The 17,551-nt window shown below is 41.5% G+C and overlaps 1 protein-coding gene across 3 annotated transcripts in view; it reads right to left on the reverse strand.

Annotated features, from left to right (window-relative positions):
• The window catches only part of LOC117346763 (hydroxymethylglutaryl-CoA synthase, cytoplasmic-like), an 83,507-nt gene that overhangs the window by 26,230 nt on the left and 39,726 nt on the right, over positions 1 to 17,551 (reverse strand). For 2 of the 3 annotated variants that reach the window (XM_033916840.1, XM_033916841.1), the window contains exons 2-6: positions 16,501 to 16,955; positions 9,339 to 9,464; positions 6,084 to 6,248; positions 1,898 to 2,066; positions 520 to 690 (exon numbers count right to left, since the gene is read on the reverse strand). In XM_033916840.1, coding sequence (XP_033772731.1) covers positions 520 to 690; positions 1,898 to 2,066; positions 6,084 to 6,248; positions 9,339 to 9,464; positions 16,501 to 16,783 — 914 coding nt within the window. In that variant the 5' untranslated portion in view covers positions 16,784 to 16,955. The remainder of the gene's footprint in view (positions 1 to 519; positions 691 to 1,897; positions 2,067 to 6,083; positions 6,249 to 9,338; positions 9,465 to 16,500; positions 16,956 to 17,551) is intronic. The other variant, XM_033916842.1, reaches the window with a different exon arrangement.

A 17,551-nucleotide genomic window follows, 5' to 3' on the forward strand; every position in this document is an offset into this window, starting at 1 on the left:
GCCTGTGATCAGCTATGTCACTTGACATAGCCGGTTACCATCAATATTCAGAAGTTCGCCAGCTAAGTTCAGTGGCCAGATAGAGCTGCCTAAAAGACTAGTCAATCTTTGGTCGTTAAGACTTAGCCAGCTAGATGATGAATACTGGCCTAACAGGCAATACTGGAAATTCAACACCGGTCACTGGATACGGTGCCGGTATTGAATTTCTAGTATTGTCACAGACTATGGGAGATCACTGGCTATCTCTTGCGGTCTGAATATTGGGGTTCAGTTTACAGATTAGGGGATAAATCAGTTATATGTGCAACTGCTAATTAGTGCTAGTTAAGACCAATTATTATTGCTTATCTCTAATTAAGCACCAATTAGCTAATTATGTTACTCACATAATTGACCCTATAACTAGACATACAATTGTGCACCCCAACCTTTATCAAATTTGGAGGTTATAGTATGAATATGGTTGAACCAGTAGCAAGAGCAGTCTTTTCTTGGCTCATACGCATTCTTACTCACTGTGCTAAGACAGAAGCCAAACAGCCGTACATTGATGGTGTATACATATTTCCATTTTGGGTAGAAAGGAAGAGTGAGGGTTTGGTTTTCTCATTGAACATTGCCTGGCTGGCTTTCAGAGCAGCCTTCTCTACTTCTTTGTCCAACACTGTATCTTCCAACTTGTAATCCCTGGGTAGAACAAAATTGTAATTTAATGGCGTGATCAAAATAGTCACCAGTCTGCAAACATCTCACCTGTTGTCTGGTGTTTATATTCTTAAAGAGCTGGTACACTAAGCATTTCTCTAACAGACAAAAAAATTAAGGTCTCAATGTGCACCAGAATCAGGCCCAGCTCATTTTCATGGCAAAAATGCTTGAGTACCTGAATAAATTCATGAAAACCGTTCTGAGCTCCCCTGGGAGAATGGTATAGAAAATTGAATAAATAAATAAATAAATAAATTGTACTGCCAATATCATAAGCCACTTTCAAGAATGTAACAAAAGTAGTGAGAAACTGCAAGTCAATTCAATGTACAATAATTGTACAGAACATTTTGGCCCTGATTCTATAAAGTCTGTCTACGGTTAGGTGCTGATAATAGCGCCTAATTTAATTGAGCAACAGGCTTAATCAGTGCCTATATTGGCACTCAATATCTCACAATCAGCTTTAATTGGGTATATAAGAAATAAATTATTATTATTATTATTATTTAAGAACATAAGAATTGCCCTACTGGGACAGACCAAAGGTCCATCAAGCCTAGTATCCTGTTTCCAACAGTAGCCAACCCAGGTCCCAAGTACCTAGCTAGATCCCAAGTAGTAAAACAGATTTTATGCTGCTTATCCTAGGAATAAGCATTGGATTTCCCTAAGCCATCTCAATAATGGCCTATGAACTTCTCTTTTAGGAAATTATCCAAACATTTTTTTTAAACCCTGCTAAGCTAAATGATTTCACCACATTCTCCGGCAACAAATTCCAGAGTTTAATTACACGTTGTATGAAGAAATATTTTCTCCATTTTGTTTTAAATCTACTACTTAGTAGCTTCATCGCATGTCCCCTAGTCCTAGTATTTTTGGAAAGAGTGAACAAGGGATTCACATCTACCCTCAAAAAACTCAATTCTATAAAAAGTAGGCACCTAGCTCAAAGCACCTACACAAAAACTAGGCATGGTTAGGGGGATGTGTTTTCAAGTTAGGCACCTCTTTGTGAATCATGTGCCTAAATGTTAGGATGATGAGCATCGACTAAGCACAATTAGGCAACACTAAGCATGATTCTATAATGGGCACCTATGTTTTATAGAATTGGTGCCTATATCAATGCCGGACTTTATAGCATCAGGGCCTAACATCATACCAGAGGAGCTTTACCCACCTGAAAGGTTGCAAGCCCTGGAAGATGCCATTATGAGTGTTGAGATTAGGGTTACTGAAGAAATCATTTACTAACAATCGGGCCATGGATTTCTGCACCAGTTTACAGAAGGGAGTGTGGAAAACGACATGCTCAAAATCATCAACGGTAAATGACCTCTCTAGTCCAGCTGCAACGACAGAGGGCGGCACATTCAGTAAACATAAGTACAGCATAAGAGAGCTGGAGACAAAAGCAGCCGCCTGCAGTGACTGCCTAGAGACACAAAGAGAGAGGAGGGACGATGAGAGCATGAAATGCAAAAGGTCAACATTCAGTTGGCAGCAGCGAATGTTTTATTAAAATGCTGTCTGCCACCAGTTAATTTAGATCAGTGGTTCCCAACCCTGTTCCGGGGGACCTCCAGCCAGTCGGGTTTCCAAGATATTCCTAATGAATATGCATGAGAGAGATTTGCATACCTGTCACTTCCATTATATGCAGCTCTCTCTCATGCATATTCATTAGGGATATCTTGGAAACCCGACTGGCTGGAGGCCCCCCGGGACAGGGTTGGGAACCACTGATTTAGATCATGTCTAGGCACTGGCATTGAATATCCAGATCTTCCATGAAGCTGAAAATTATATGGGTGCTGGCTGATTTTCAGTGCCAATATCCACATACTTTCTCATAAAGGCAGTTAATAAATCCCAATAAATAAATAATTGGTCAAAGATATATGATCTTTTCAGCCTGGTTAGCTATGCAGGCACTGGCACTAATCATCGTGGGTGCCTGAAGATCTTCTTGGTCTGCCCCCATCCAGACTGTCTCAGCACTGCTATATTAAGCTGGGGTAGTCACAGCCAATATTTTGCAGCACTACCTGGTTAAGCGCCGCTGAATATTGGCAAACAGCTTGCTGACTGGGGTTCAAATAGGCAGAAGAGAACAGTACAAGAGAAAAAGAGAAAGATTCTTGCCTATAAATATGAACGACTAAGTGAAAAACAAAAAATGGGAGAAAACACAATTCAAAAAGAAGCGTGAAAAATTGAAATAATAATGAGTAACACGCTTACTTAGAATACTTAAATAAACTCACACAGGAATATCAAAAAAGTCTGCAGTTCAAATTCTCATATGTGGAAAGGTTGTGCTCAGAGACATGGAGGAAAAAGGGGACAAAGTCTTCGTTTGGCTTCCTGAAGAAATACTGAAACGTGGCACGTCGAGACCAAAGAACTTTATACACAAGATAAGTACTGTTGGTTCAACATTTGATGCTTTCGTACTATATTTATCATAGTACAAATGGAAGTATTGCAATGATTGGGTGGTGAGGTTTTTTGGGGACTTCATCCCCTTTTTCCTCCATGTCTCTGAGCACAACCTTTCAACATATGAGAATTTGAACTGCAAACATTTTTGATATTCCTGTGTGAGTTTATTTAAGTATTCTAAGTAAGCGCGTTACTCATTATTATTGTATAAATATGAACGAACAGCAAAGCAAAAGGCAAGTAAGATGTCAATAAAACCTGGTGATTTATTTGGTCAATAAATATCAGTTTGAACAGTAAAAAAAAAAAAAAAAAAAGAGTCTATATGGATACCTCAACAATCTTAAAGTAGTCCTGTGGAACAGTGTCCAGTTGGAAGAACTTAGGCCAGGATTTAAAAAAAACTCACGTTAAAAAGCAATGGTCTGCTAACACAGCTGTTTCGATACCGAATCTAAAAACTCAAGCAAATAAGATTCAGTGTACAGCAGTGAAGATTTCCTACATTTGCATGTGCCCATTGCATGTACCCTCCACTAAAAATATATAGGATACACTTTTTTTTTTTTCATTAGCCACAGTCAAAACACAAGTGCTGGCACTGTAACAGCACTCCTGGACCAATCGCTGCTTTTTGTCGCCAAAAGCCGATACCGATCTTTGAAAATGCCTTGGCGATTTTTAAGAATCCATTGAAGGGCCGCTAGAAACTTCGCTCAAGACAAAGATAATCTGTTTTGATAATCCTCCGCTACAATGCATGCAGGCTAATTCGCCGGAAAAGTTTAGCGACGGTGTTAATGTTTTGAGAATCTTGCCCTTAAACTCCTTTGAATATCAACCTTTAAGAGGTAAATATTCAGCTGGCTGCAGTCAGTGATTTTTCACTGCTAATGGCTTTCTGCCTGGATATTCAATGCTAGGCTAAATCTGAGCATCAGCATTGAATATCCCAGTATAGGCAGCTGGCTGATCCTTATCCAGGTAAGGGCCAATGCTCAGCTCTTAACCAGATAAGTTAAACCAGATAAAGACATGAATTTTTCTAGTTAACTTATACATTTAAGGGCTGAATATCTTCACTTAACCAGATAAGTGCCAACTCTGCCCCTGGACTATCCACAAAATAGCCAGTTTGCATTTTGTGCGGTTAGAAGGGATATTTAGAGGCATTATCCAGACAAGTATGCTGAATATCTCCAGTTAGAAATCTGAGAGCCTTGCAACCAGTTAGGAGCCTCTCTTACCTGGTTCAAAGGTTCTGAATATTGGCCCCTATAATTTCAAGTTTAATTCAAATGTAATATACTGCTTTGGAGTAACACCATCAAAGTGGTTTACAAAACAAAATCACAAAAACGAAAAGCAAGAAAAAGAGCTACAATAATTCAAAAAGAGTTAACACAGAGTGCTAACATAAAGTACTGAGACTGTCAGAGGCTAGGCTGAACCAGTCATGGTTGTATCTTACTGCATGCAGAGTCTTGTAGCTTTTGAATGTCTTAAGAAAAGCAGCTCTCTATATACGCTATTTACTGGCAGTCCTCAATGGCAAGTGTGGTTTTCAGAAAATGCCCAAGTTTGCATGCATTCTACTGCCCACCTACCTACTCATTCACTGAAGAGATCAGTGCACTGACCTAAGGAAAGGCTCGTTGATTTGCTAAATTATTCTACATGCACAGTGTTATTCTATCAAATAGCTATCACTTGTGTTTTGTTTGTAACATACCATAGTAAATGAGGGCAGATAAAAACCTGAACGGTCCAGCCAGTCTACCCATTAGTTATTCTCATATGTTACTATGTTGGCCTTTTATTCTTTAACAGTTTTCTCCTGCTTCTCTTTGTCTCCATTTTAATCAGCACTAGCCAATCCTAGAGGCAACAACTCTATAAGCTTAATTCAGAACGAACTACCTAGGGCTTTTGCTTCACTTTTGTAATTCCCCTCTCCTCAGCCAATGAGCCACAAACAGCAGTTCAGTCCAGTACCTGCAATGCATCATGGACCCTAAGGTTGGCCAGTAGGTGTAATCACTGAGCAATCATGGGACTCCCTTTCTTTTGCTACTTTGCCTCTATAACAGTGGTCTCAAACTCAAACCCTTTGCAGGGCCACATTTTTTATTTATAGGTACTTGGAGGGCCACAGAAAAAATAGTTAATGTATTATTAAAGAAATGACAATTTTGCATGAGGTAAAATTCTTCATAATTTATAAATCTTCCCCCCTCCTCCCAAGGCCTGCATGTTCCCCCCTTCTTTGCAGCATCCTCCAGCTTCTCCCCTGGCCTCCCAGTCTTAGTTTCAGCTAATTACCGCAGCCTGCAGAGAGGATTGCCAGTGCTGTAGCAATCCTTGCAGGATGCCATCGGCCTCCGCAGCACATTCCCTCTGCCATGGTCCCACCCCTCCTCTGACATCAGGAGCAGGATCGTGGCAGAGGGAACGTGCTGCTGAGGACGACGACAGCCTGCAAGGAACGCTACAGCACCAGCTATCATTGCTGCAGGCTGCAGTAATTAGCTGAAGGTAAGAGCAGGAGGCCAGGGGGGGAAGCTGGAGGACGCTACAAAGAGCAGGCAGCACTAGTACAGACCACAAGCTGCAAAATAGTACCTGGTGGGCCACATGTGGCCCCCAGGCCGCAAGTTTGAGACCACTGCTCTATAACATCCCCAGCCAGCAGAAATCGATCCTGGGAATCAAGCTGTAAAATCTTGCATGAACTGGTCCCTCAGCAATAAGGAAAGCCCTAGTTTCTGTTTAAATTTTGCCAATATCATAACCTTATTATTTAATTTACTGCTTATTGTTACTCTAGTCCTTGTCTCAAAGATTTAAGTCAGATACTTTGACTGTAGCCTGTCTCTGTTTCTAACTTGCTCACTTCTTATTGAAAGCAAAGCCATTCCCACCTTTCTGCCACTGGGCTTGAATCTTCTTGCGGTACACAGCATAGCACTGATCCAAAGCGGCTAAGTAACTCAGAATGCTGAGCTTCCCATCCACCACCGGATACTCTGATGATAGATCTGGCTTGTAAAAGTCATACACATGCTGCATGTGGGTTCCCCGCAAACCTTAGGATCAAATAAGAGACACAAAAAAAAAAAAGTGTAAGTGTAAATGTGGCTTTCCAGAGTGGCCATGCTCTTGCCCACATCCATATCTGAGTCAGTCAAGGCACAAACTCATGTGTAGGGTTACCAGACATCCGTATTTCCACGGATATGTCCTTCTTTTCGAGGACATGTTCGGGAGTCTGAACAGCTTTTCAAAACCCAGTCTTCTCTTCTCACGTTTGCCAAATTCTACAGAGTGGATGTGGCAGCAAGGCAGGACTCCGTCTTTGAATCCTCTGTCTTAAGGGTCGGCGAAGTAAGTCCACTCTAGCTTTTTGAGGGGACTGCTTTTGTATGTCCCTACTGTCTAGAATGTCTCACCTATTGCACTGGAAAAAAAAGATTATGTACTCACCCTGGTAAGCTCTTTTCCTGTAGATAGGTGAGACATTCTAGACTCCCACCCTGTCCTTCTTGCGCAGGGCTGGGAAGAATTTGTTTATATGTTTCAATTTATTGGGGAGTAGTTTCTGAGCTCCTTTGAAGCTTGTGTTGGTGGTTAATGGTACTGTTTAGTTACTTTTGAGCAGAACACTTTGTTTAGGCCTATTGCTAAAGGTCTTCTACTTCACGTGTGTTGGGTGGTTCTAAATGATTGGGTACTAACTGAAGGTGGAGCTAGAGAGCCCAGTGAAGTACAACAGAGGCAGAGTGAAAAATGCAGAGTGGATTCCTTCTGCAGCAGCACACAGCTATAGGGAAATAGCCCTACTGTCTAGAATGTCTCACCTATCGCACTGGAAAATAGTATTATTTTCCATTTTTTTGTTTTATTTTTGTTTGTTAATTTGTGAAGTGGTGATTGTCATTTGTCAGTTTTTTCAAATTTATATCTACTTTCTTTATATTTATATTTTGCACAGTATTAGGGGACACGTGTCACTGTTTCTTTTTCTATATTGTTGTATTGTATGCAGAGTTTGGCTTCTTAGCGGTTCAGTTTAACTTTTGTCTACATAATTCAATTTTTAGTTTGTGTTTACTTATTCTATACTGGGCAAGGGTGTATCTGTGTTCTGTGTGTATGAAAAAGACATGGTTGTCTGTTAGCATTGACTAAGCAGGTTCAATCTGTTCTAATCTGGCTTGTTTAGATTTACAATGGGTGTATTGATGTTCTAGTGCTCACTGCAATATTTAAGATGCTGCTGTTTCTTAGGTATGCCCTTGGTGTATGACTCGTAGAAAATTACTAAAAATATATAGAGGAGGAGATGTTAAAAACTAATCATCCCTGGGTGTCAAATATACTGGGTATGCCACTGGCAATGGATGGGGCCTATCTTCCATACAGGGGAGAACAAGATAAACCCCCCACTAAGTGCATCCCAGGATGCACCACGTGGAATGGGATACTGCCATTTTGAAGACAATGGTGCCCATAAGCAGGAGCAAGTAGGCATTGTTCCTGCCTTCTACAAGGTATGGAGTACTTCCACTAGACCAGGGCAATTTGTGATTGGGAGAGAGGGGGCTAGGGAGCCACTCAACCACCAGGGCATTTGTTTGCAACTGGAGAGAGAGAGGGAAGGAGGGCCAGGGGAACCACTGGACCACCAGGGTATTTTTTTATATTGGGGAAGAAGGGTGGTCAGGGCCAATGTTCTATATGGGTTAGGCCAGGAAGAGACAACCAGGGTATAATTTTTTAATAGGGGAAGTAAGATAGATTGGGTTGGGCTTGGCTCAGCTCAGCTCGATGAGTGAAGGGGGCAGGAAACGGTCCAGTGTAGGGTAGTCAGGCTGGAGGAAGAGAAGGGATGCCATTAGACATTTGCTCCCCTCAACCAACCATTCTATACTACCGTGGATCTGGCATACAATTTCACATGCTAAACACATGAGAAACTTTTTATTTTGAGTATGGCTGTGGTGTGGGTAATGATAGTTTTAACATACATTTAAATGTGGTTTGCCCTAATGATTTTAGTGACCAGGCTGAAACCATTAGAGCATTATTCAGCCACAGTAACATGTGTACAAACCCAGCATTAATCCCATTTTAAGGCCGGCAGTGGTTTTGATCCTCAATACCTAAGTTAGGAGTTGGTATGAAGGGGATATAGGAGGTGGAAGGGAGGAGAGAGGGAAGCAAGATGGTGGGCTGAGGTTAGGGAATCAAAAGCAGGGGAAATTTGTTAATGTATGTTGTATATTTGGGCAAGGGATATATAAGAAACACAATACCTTATGTTAATTATATGGTTTCAGTAATTGTTTATTAAACTGAGTAAATAAAAGTTTTAAAAAAATGGTTATACCTGAGGATGGGATTCTGGGTTATTGTTAAGTGACTTATGGCTGAATTGAGATCCTCTGATGCAGCAATGCCTAAGCTAATTAGAGCTTTTTCTCATCTACCCACATTTTGTAAGTACTGAAGGCATATTTATTTCAGAAATTTACTAATGATCCTTCTTTTTCTAACAATCCATCAAAAAAGATAAAATTCTGACCTAAAAGATATAGTCTCTGCTCTAATCTTCTGTATAATTTTATTAATATATTGCTAACCAAGTCGAGCCTTCCTGTTGGGATGAATTGGTATTAAAAAAAAATCAAAGATTAGATTAGATTAGTTAAGGGCAGTGAGAGGGGAGTTATGTCTATTAAAATAGGAAAGAAATCTGTAAGTTGAATAGAACTAGGATCCAGCACTGGTTCCAGGTGAGTTGGAACGGAAAAGGAGAATGGAGAAAATACAGGGCCAATGAAATAGATTGTATTTCAGTAATTTGTAACATTATGAGCATAATTTCCTGAGGATAGAGACCAAGTTGGGGGGAGGGGTGGTGAGAGAAATAGAGATTTAACTGCAGTAGGAGGCTAGAATCAGATGGTTCTAAAGGATGAATGATAAAAGATTAATAGTCCCAGGAAAGGGAAGAAAAGAGATATTTGTGAAACCAGAAAAATTCTGCACAGGTTAATTAGTATCCTTTTGCTAACTATTATAGGTTAGGCATCTGTTAATAGTGACTCTTTGCAAATTGCCTGAAGACAATTTCTGAAGAAAGAATTGAGACGGGTGTAACAATCAGCACAAACCTTTCTCTAATGCCAGAGGGGCATTGGGCCCAACTAACATGGCCACCGCTCCTGCTCCTCCAGTAGGCCGTGCACTCCCACTAGCATAGACAGCGATATCTCCACAGACCACCAAAGCATACCGCCCTGCAGAAAAGGAGAGAGTAAACCTGCTCCTAAGTCTCGAAAAACAGAAAGTCAACAGAGCACAAAAGACTTTTAGTATTAGACCAGTAGCTTAGTGAAGATTTGCAGGCATCAGGGCTATTTTTATAGTGTAACCCCCTCTTTTAATAAGGTGCGCGTTAGGACCTTAAGGCGCGGAATAGTGCGCGCTAAAATACCACACGCGCTAGCCGCTACCGCCTCCTCTTGAGCAGGTGGTATTTTTCGGCTGGCACACGCTATAGCGTGCGCTAATCCGGTGCGTGCGCTAGAAACGCTAGCGCACCTTTATAAAAGGAGCCCTTAGCGTTTAGCGCGCTTTGATTTAGCGTGTGAAAACGCGTGCTAAAACACTTAGCGCACCTTAATAAAAGTGGGCCTAAGTTTTGGGTAGGCTTTGAAGGGCTCACCATATAATATAAGCCGATTAAGATATGTACCCCTCTGCTCTGCTCAGATGTCTGTATGGCCAGTTTGCTAAAAATGCTGGCTGCTTTTATGTCCCAATGGCTTGTTTGTGTGTGTTTTATTGTTGGATGTTTTAGTTTTGAAAATGATAGACGCACTAAGGTCGAACAGGGTCATTTTTTTTTTTTTTCAGTTCAAAAAGTTTTTTATTGAAAATTTTTTTACAAAACACAAAAATGAAATATTCAGTACAAATTTGTTGCGCAGTGATACAACAATCAAAAGGTCAGTGGGATAAAGAAATATGGAGAAATGATCAAAAACAGATACACTTATTAAAGTTAAAGCAACATCTGTATGCTATGTAATACGACATTATAGATGTGTACAAATATGCCAGCCAATAACAGAGAGCGCAGCCTGACAGCTATAATATGCAAAGAATCATATAATACTACATGGACATTGTGTATGCAAGAAACTCATAGGGTTGTGCCAAGTGATAGGCCAGTGGAATCAATGAGAGGAGCCCACATCCGTTCAAAACGAATCAGAGATCCAGTTCTTTCAGCATATATACGTTCAAATTTAGCAGTTAAACATACAGTGTTCCACCACATTTGATAATTCACATTCTCTAACGTTTTCCAATTGGAAAGAATATGTTTAATGGCTATGAGGATTAGTAAGTGCAGCATACAGTCTTGTTCCTTAGTTAGAGATAGATTAAAGCCATTATCACCAATAACAACCAAGTTGAACGATAGGGGAACTAGTGTAGGTAATTTTAACATTGATCTGATGTCCGCCCAAACTGTGCTCCAAAAGGTCTGTAGTAGCGGGCAATCAAATAGCATGTGGCGTAATGTGCCCTGCGGTAAACCACAGGACCAGCAGTTATCTTTCATACCCGGAGTGAATTTGGCTAATCGACTGGGTGTCCAATATGCTCTATGTAGCAAGAATATTGAGGTTTGGAAGAAGGAAGCCGCTTTACAAGCAGTAGAAGTACGAGACCATATGTATTCCCATTGTTGGTCTTCCATCTCCAACTTAAGTTCAGAAGACCACTTGTTTAATAAGTCTATTGGTTGAGTAGTCTTGTGGTGTCTAATGAACTTGTACCAGTTAGACGCCTCTTTTCTCCCAGTCAGTAACAATAATCCAATCGTCAGTATTGAGGGCTTATCTGCTACTAAGGAATGAGATTTGACGTGAGTAGCCAGGGCATGCTTCAATTGTATAAGACGAAAATGTTGAGTGTTCGGCAGGTCAAAATTTGTTTTCAATTGATCATATGATAACCAGGTTTCACCATCAAATAAATGTCGTATCTGGTGTATTCCAATGTTCTGCCATTGTTTCCATTCAATCTGCCGGTTCTGTATAAGTAGTAATTTATTTTGCCAAATCGGAGAGTGTAGGATATCTAGCCACTTGACATCAAGATATTGCTCCACATGTTTGAAAGCAGTTATTGTCGAGAGTAAGATATGATCACGTACAGACGCTGACGCCGATGGGCACATAAATGGGAGTAGTTGTAGCTGTAGAGGATGATATTTGATTTTTTTCAAAGAGTAGCCAGGAGATGGTGGATGAACTCGGAGTATCAATGAAAAGCCATCGAGAGCTCTGACGAAGTATATAAGCGCAATGATAATCAAACAGATCAGGGAAATTGACTCCGCCCTGCTGTCTTTTCTGTTTTAGTTTATGCAAAGCAATCCTAGGAGATTTGTTGTTCCATAAGAATGAGGACAAGATAGTTTCTAATCGCTTATAAAGAGATGGTAGTAGTAAAACCGGAAGCATGCTCAAGGTGTATAGAATTTTAGGAGCTAGAACCATTTTGATCGAGTCCAGACGTCCCCACCATGACAGATGAAGAGGAGACCATTTAGCAATTTGATCCTTAGCAAGTTGCAATAAATGAGACGAGCAATTTTCTATTGTTGAATCGATGGTATTTCCAAAGCAGATGCCTAGATATTTTAGTTTAGTGTCAGACCATTGAAAGCCATGATGCGTAACCATATGATGTTGTACCAAAGAGTTCAGTGGCATGATTTCCGTTTTACTGGTATTGAGTTTATAACCCGAAGTCTCCGAATAATCTTTAATGAGGGTGAGTAACGCAGGGATAGAGTCTGGAGTAATATACAAGAGGACGTCATCCGCGTAGGCTGATAATTTAACTTCAAGGTCACCACATCGAACACCGTGTATGTTTTTGTTGAGGCAGATTGAATGCAGAAAAGGCTCCAGTGCTAGGTTAAACAATAGCGGTGAAAGAGGGCAGCCCTGTCTCGTACCTCTCGATGGCGTGAAGTTAGCGGAAGCAAATCCATTGATTCTAACATTCGTTTTAGGAGCTGAGTATAGTACTTTTATCATGGAAATAGCTGACTCGTTGAAACCAAACCATTTTAGTGCAGAGAATAAATAACCCCATTCCACTCGGTCGAAAGCTTTCTCAGCATCCAAAGCTACTGCTAGCAGCGGAGATTGATTGGTATTGGCATGATGTATGATGTTTGCAAACATGCGAGTATTGTCACTTGAGAGCCTATTTACCATGAAACCATTCTGCTCAGGACCTATCAATTTGGGTAGTAATTGTTGTAACCTGGTGGCAATTATCTTCGCGTATATTTTGGCATCAACATTAATAAGGGCCAGAGGCCGATAATTGGAGACCAGTAACGGATCTTTGCCAGTTTTCAGTAGCACTATTATGCTAGCTTCCGTAAAAGTGCCCCATACGTTGCCAGTGCTGATGAAGAGATCAAATAGAGAGACCAAGTATGGGGACAAAAGGTCTTGAAAAGTGGTGTAGAACTCTGAAGTAAAGCCATCCGGGCCTGGCGCTTTCCGCTTGGACATTTGGTGAAGAACCGAACGAATATCATCCTCAGTGATGTTCGCCACCAACGACTCGTTGTCTGCTGTGGACAGAGTAGGATGAACAGAGTCAGACAATACAGCAGATGTGTCCGAATTTGCCACTTCTGAGGTGTACAGTTTTTCGTAAAAATGATGATAAACCTGTGATATCTGATAGGGTAAGGCAGTGGTAAGGCAGCCCTCCTCCGTCTGAATGGCAGATATGTTTAGACGTTCTTCATGGACCTTTAAAAATCGTGCTAGAGCTCTGCCAGCTTTGTTGCCCTCACAATAATAGTGAGCCGTTTGCATGAAGATAGCGTTACCCGCTCGTCTGCTGAGTAGCAAATTATATTGTAGTCTCTCTTGATGCAGTAACCTCAGAGTATCCATATCCGCTGGGTTAGTTTGATGTCGTCCCTCTAAATCTTTGATGGACTCCTCAAAGTCAGCCAGTTGCTTGGTCAGGACTCTCGCTTTGCGAGCTTGATAAGAGATAATAACCCCACGAACGATGGCCTTGAACGCATCCCAAAGTGTCACCCAATCCACATCATCAGAGGTATTAAACTCAAAGTATTCCTTGATGGCTTTGCGTACTGTCTCTACAAAATCAGAATCTGTAAGAAGAGCGTTGTTGAAACGCCAGGACGAACCTTTCTTGGTTAAACAGGAGTCATCAAAGGATAATTCGATGGCTGCATGGTCTGACACTGAGATTTCACTTATATCAGAATGCGTTACACTATTTATTAGGTTGTTGCTGATTAAGAAAAAATCTATTCTGGAGTATGAGTTATGCGGAGCAGAATAAAAAGTGTATTGTTTGTCTGAAGTGTGCATGAACCTCCAAATGTCAACCAGGCGCAATTGTGTGACTACATTGAGTAAGCTTTTCCAAGCACGCGTGGGCTTGTGAGCAACAGTTGATTTTCTGTCGGCCATGGGGTCCATTACAAGATTGAAATCACCAACCAATATGTGAGCCTGTGAGTTATCATCCAAAATTGTAGAAAGGAGACTATCAAAGTATTCAGGTTTGTCTTGATTAGGAGCGTATACATTAATTATTGACATCTCTTTTTGGTGAATGGTAAGCTTGACTATGACCCACGAACAGGGTCATTTTTGAAAAAAACAAGATAGACTTTTTGCAGTTTCAAAAATGGCCATTTTCTCTACCCAGTTTTTGACACACTTCTGAAAACATCCAAACTCGAATTTACATGTCATATTGAAAATGGCTCTCTATGTGTCTTCAGTACAAATTTTGCAGAAACAATGCTGTCCAAACTCCACCCCTGGACACCCACATTGTGAATGCCTAACTTTAGGAATCCTTTATCGAATTTGCCCTTAGGTGTACTCAGGGATGGAGGTATGGCCAGTAGGAAAAAGGAGGTATTGATACCTCTGTATAAGACTCTTTCATTTAGAATATTGAGTACAATTCTGGAGGCCGCACCTTCAAAAAGATATAAAAAGGATAGAGTCAGCCCAGAGGAAGGCTATTAAAATGGTGTGTGGTCTTCATGATAAGGCTTATGGGGGAGAGACGTTTTTATACCTATACTAGTATTTTAGTCCGTTACATCAACGGGTGCTAGAAGTCTGGCCGGCTCCCTTAGTCCCTTGCCCCCCCCCCCTCCTTCCCTTCCCACGGTCCCGACAAACCTGCCGATTCTAGCAGCGTCTGCAGCACTCTACACACGCTGCTTCGTGGCCTTCAGCAGAGCAAATCAGGGCAGTAGAAGGCCCCGAAGCAGCGTGTGTAGAGTGCTGCAGACAGGTTTGGAGTCTGGACTGCGGGAAGGGAAGGGGGGCCGGTCAGACGTCGGGAAGTGATGGGAGACCGCGAAAAACTTACTGTTTTTTTGCCGCGAGAGATCAGGGAATCCAGCACTGGCGGCTAGACCTGCCGCAAGTGTAGTTAGGTGCTGGAAAGATGGGGACTCGCGCATGCGCACTCCTGCTGCCACAGACATACACCTCACGGATCGGGGAAAATGGAACACGCAGGTAGGAGTGCGCATGCGCAGCTAGGGTTTTATTATATAGGATAATATAAATGTGCATGAGTCAAGTCTCTTTCATTTGAAAGGAAACTCTGCAATGAGAGGGCATAGGATGAAGTTAAAAGGTGATAGGCTCCGGAATAATCTGAGGAAATACGTTTTTACGGAAAGGGTGGTAGATGCGTGGAACAGTCTCCTGAAAGAGGTGGTGGAAATGGAGACTGTGAATTCAAGAGGGCCTTGAACAGGCACGTGGGATCTCTCAGAGAGAGAAAGAGATAATGGTTACAGTGAATGAACAGACTAGATGGGCCATTTGGCCTTTATCTGTCATCCTGTTTCTATGTTTCTATGAACAGATGTATTGCATACTAAACCTCATTCCCAAAGTTTAAGAAAATAAGAAGAGAAACCCTACTCACAATGGCTGTGGTTGAGATCAAGTGGACATGTAACTGGGTAACTAGGCATCTCTGTGCTCTTGTATCGCATAACCGGTTCCTGAAATATTTAGACAGTTAACCCGTACATCTCTTTCCCCTCAATAACGGTTCCCTTGACCTCTTAACCACTTTCTCTCACCTCCTTTAAGTTCAATCAATTTGTACCTTTTTTTAATCTTATGCAAACCGCATAGAACTTCACGGTCCTGCGGTATATAAACTGTTATTATTCTTATTATGTACAATTTTAGGATTTAGGATTTATTAGGATTTTATATACCGTCTATCAAGGTTATCGAAGCGGTTTTACAATCAGGTACTCAAGCATTTTCCCTATCTGTCCCGGTGGGATCACAATCTATCTAACGTACCTGGGGCTATGGAGGATTAAGTGACTTGCCCAGGATCACAAGGAGCAGCGTGGGGTTTGAACCCACAACCCCAGGGTGCTGAGGCTGTAGCTTCAACCACTGCGCCACACACTCCTCCTTAATCTTGACTCCAGCAGCCTGGAATCCCTCTCTTTGAAATTGGGCTGCTTTCTGCATGCCATTTTACTGCATACAATTTTAATGTAAAAAACCAGCATACAATTGCTGTTCTAATGACGTCATAACACTAAAACATGATAACATTATAGACATTGTCAGGACATCTATGCAACACCTAAAAGGTGATTCTACAAGGCACGCACATAAGAACACTCGATTCTATAAAGGATGCCTAACTATATAGACGTGCCTAAATTCACTGAGCGCGGTTCTCTACTGTGCATCTATGCCTAACAGAATCATGCTGAGCGTTGGGCTGCTGGATGTCTAAATGGCGCCTAACTTTTAGGCATCCTTTATAGAATTTGTCCCCCATTGTACAAGTATGTGCCAGCATGTACTGCATGCACTCTTCAGCTATTTTTATTCCTGAAAATCAGCATTTCACATGTTATGAAAATGATTTATAAAAGTATGCTCTAAGTTCTCTAGAAAAATAAAATAATAAGTCATAATCATAATTGGTAATGGAGACCCAACTTGTTTGCTGCTCATGGAATCAGGATTAATTATTGACTAGGAAATCCAGCCTGGACATTGGTCACATAGTTTAACCTCATTGTTCAGAAAGACCCAGTCAGGAGCACACATTTAAAATCTGTAACTAGCTATTGTGGCTGCTTCATTAAGTGAGAAGCCCATTTCCCTAAACATGTAGATCACATCCTAGGCACCAAATTCAAAGAAGGATCAGAAATTAAGAAAGAACACTTACCATCCCATGAACTAGACTCTATCCAGTTGGTTGCATTGAAGAGAGAAGCAGTACCTCCATAGCAGGCATTGGTGGTGTCTATGCCCTCAATGTCTGTATTTCCCGAGTCCTCGAAGAGTTGCATCAGCACTGTCTTGACAGCCTTGGATTTGTCAATGATGGTCTCAGTGCCCACCTCTAGCCTGCCAATAGAAGTGCAAGGCACATGGTTCCTTTCCAGCAATCGCTGCACCACTGTCAAACAGAGGGAGTTAATATCTTCCCGGTCTGAGCAAAAACCCATCCTGGTCTGTCCCAGACCCACTGTGTACTTCCCAGCTTCAACACCATCATATTTCTCCAGATCTGTCTGCTCCACATATTGGGAAGGAAAGTAGACCTCTAGAGCAAGGATGCCCACGTCCTCTGGCCATGGATTGCTTTTAGCCACTGGGGTACTTGTATCTGTAGCAAATCTGAAAAAATTAGTATTAGTATCATTTTAATTTTAAATCAAAGAGTTTATAAGTGGCTATAAGTGGTTCTAAATCCTCTCTGCCTCTTTGAGAAGAATCATTTATCCACCATACTTGGAAACTGCAAAAGTAAATATGGTTTAACATCATGTGCTCTTCTAGTTAACAGTATATAATGTGAAATAAAAGTGAAAAACTTAAGGCTCCTTTTACTAAGCTGTGCTAGTGGTTTTAGCACGCGCTTAGCACGCGCTAAACGATAACGCCTCCATAGAGCTGGCGTTAGTTTTTCCGCATAGCGCGGGGGTTAGCGCGCGCTAATCTTCAGCTTAGTAAAAGGAGCCCTTAGTCATCAAGAAACATTCTTTAGTGGGTTTTACACAGAAATATTTGTTATCAAATCAGGAAGGGAAATGCCATTCTGATCAGCTGTGTGAGCTCCCGGCTAACCGGTTATGTGACACAAGAGCACAGAGATGCCTAGTTACCCAGTTCCAGGCTGGAGATTTCTGGCCAGCTCTAGTTTTGAACTCACATCTCAAAGCAGTGTGGGATTTGTGGTGCTTGATCCTACCCATTGAAATCAGTGCTGCAAG

This window comes from Geotrypetes seraphini, chromosome 12, assembly GCF_902459505.1.
Source record: "Geotrypetes seraphini chromosome 12, aGeoSer1.1, whole genome shotgun sequence".
NCBI classification, from domain to species: Eukaryota; Metazoa; Chordata; class Amphibia; order Gymnophiona; family Dermophiidae; genus Geotrypetes; species Geotrypetes seraphini.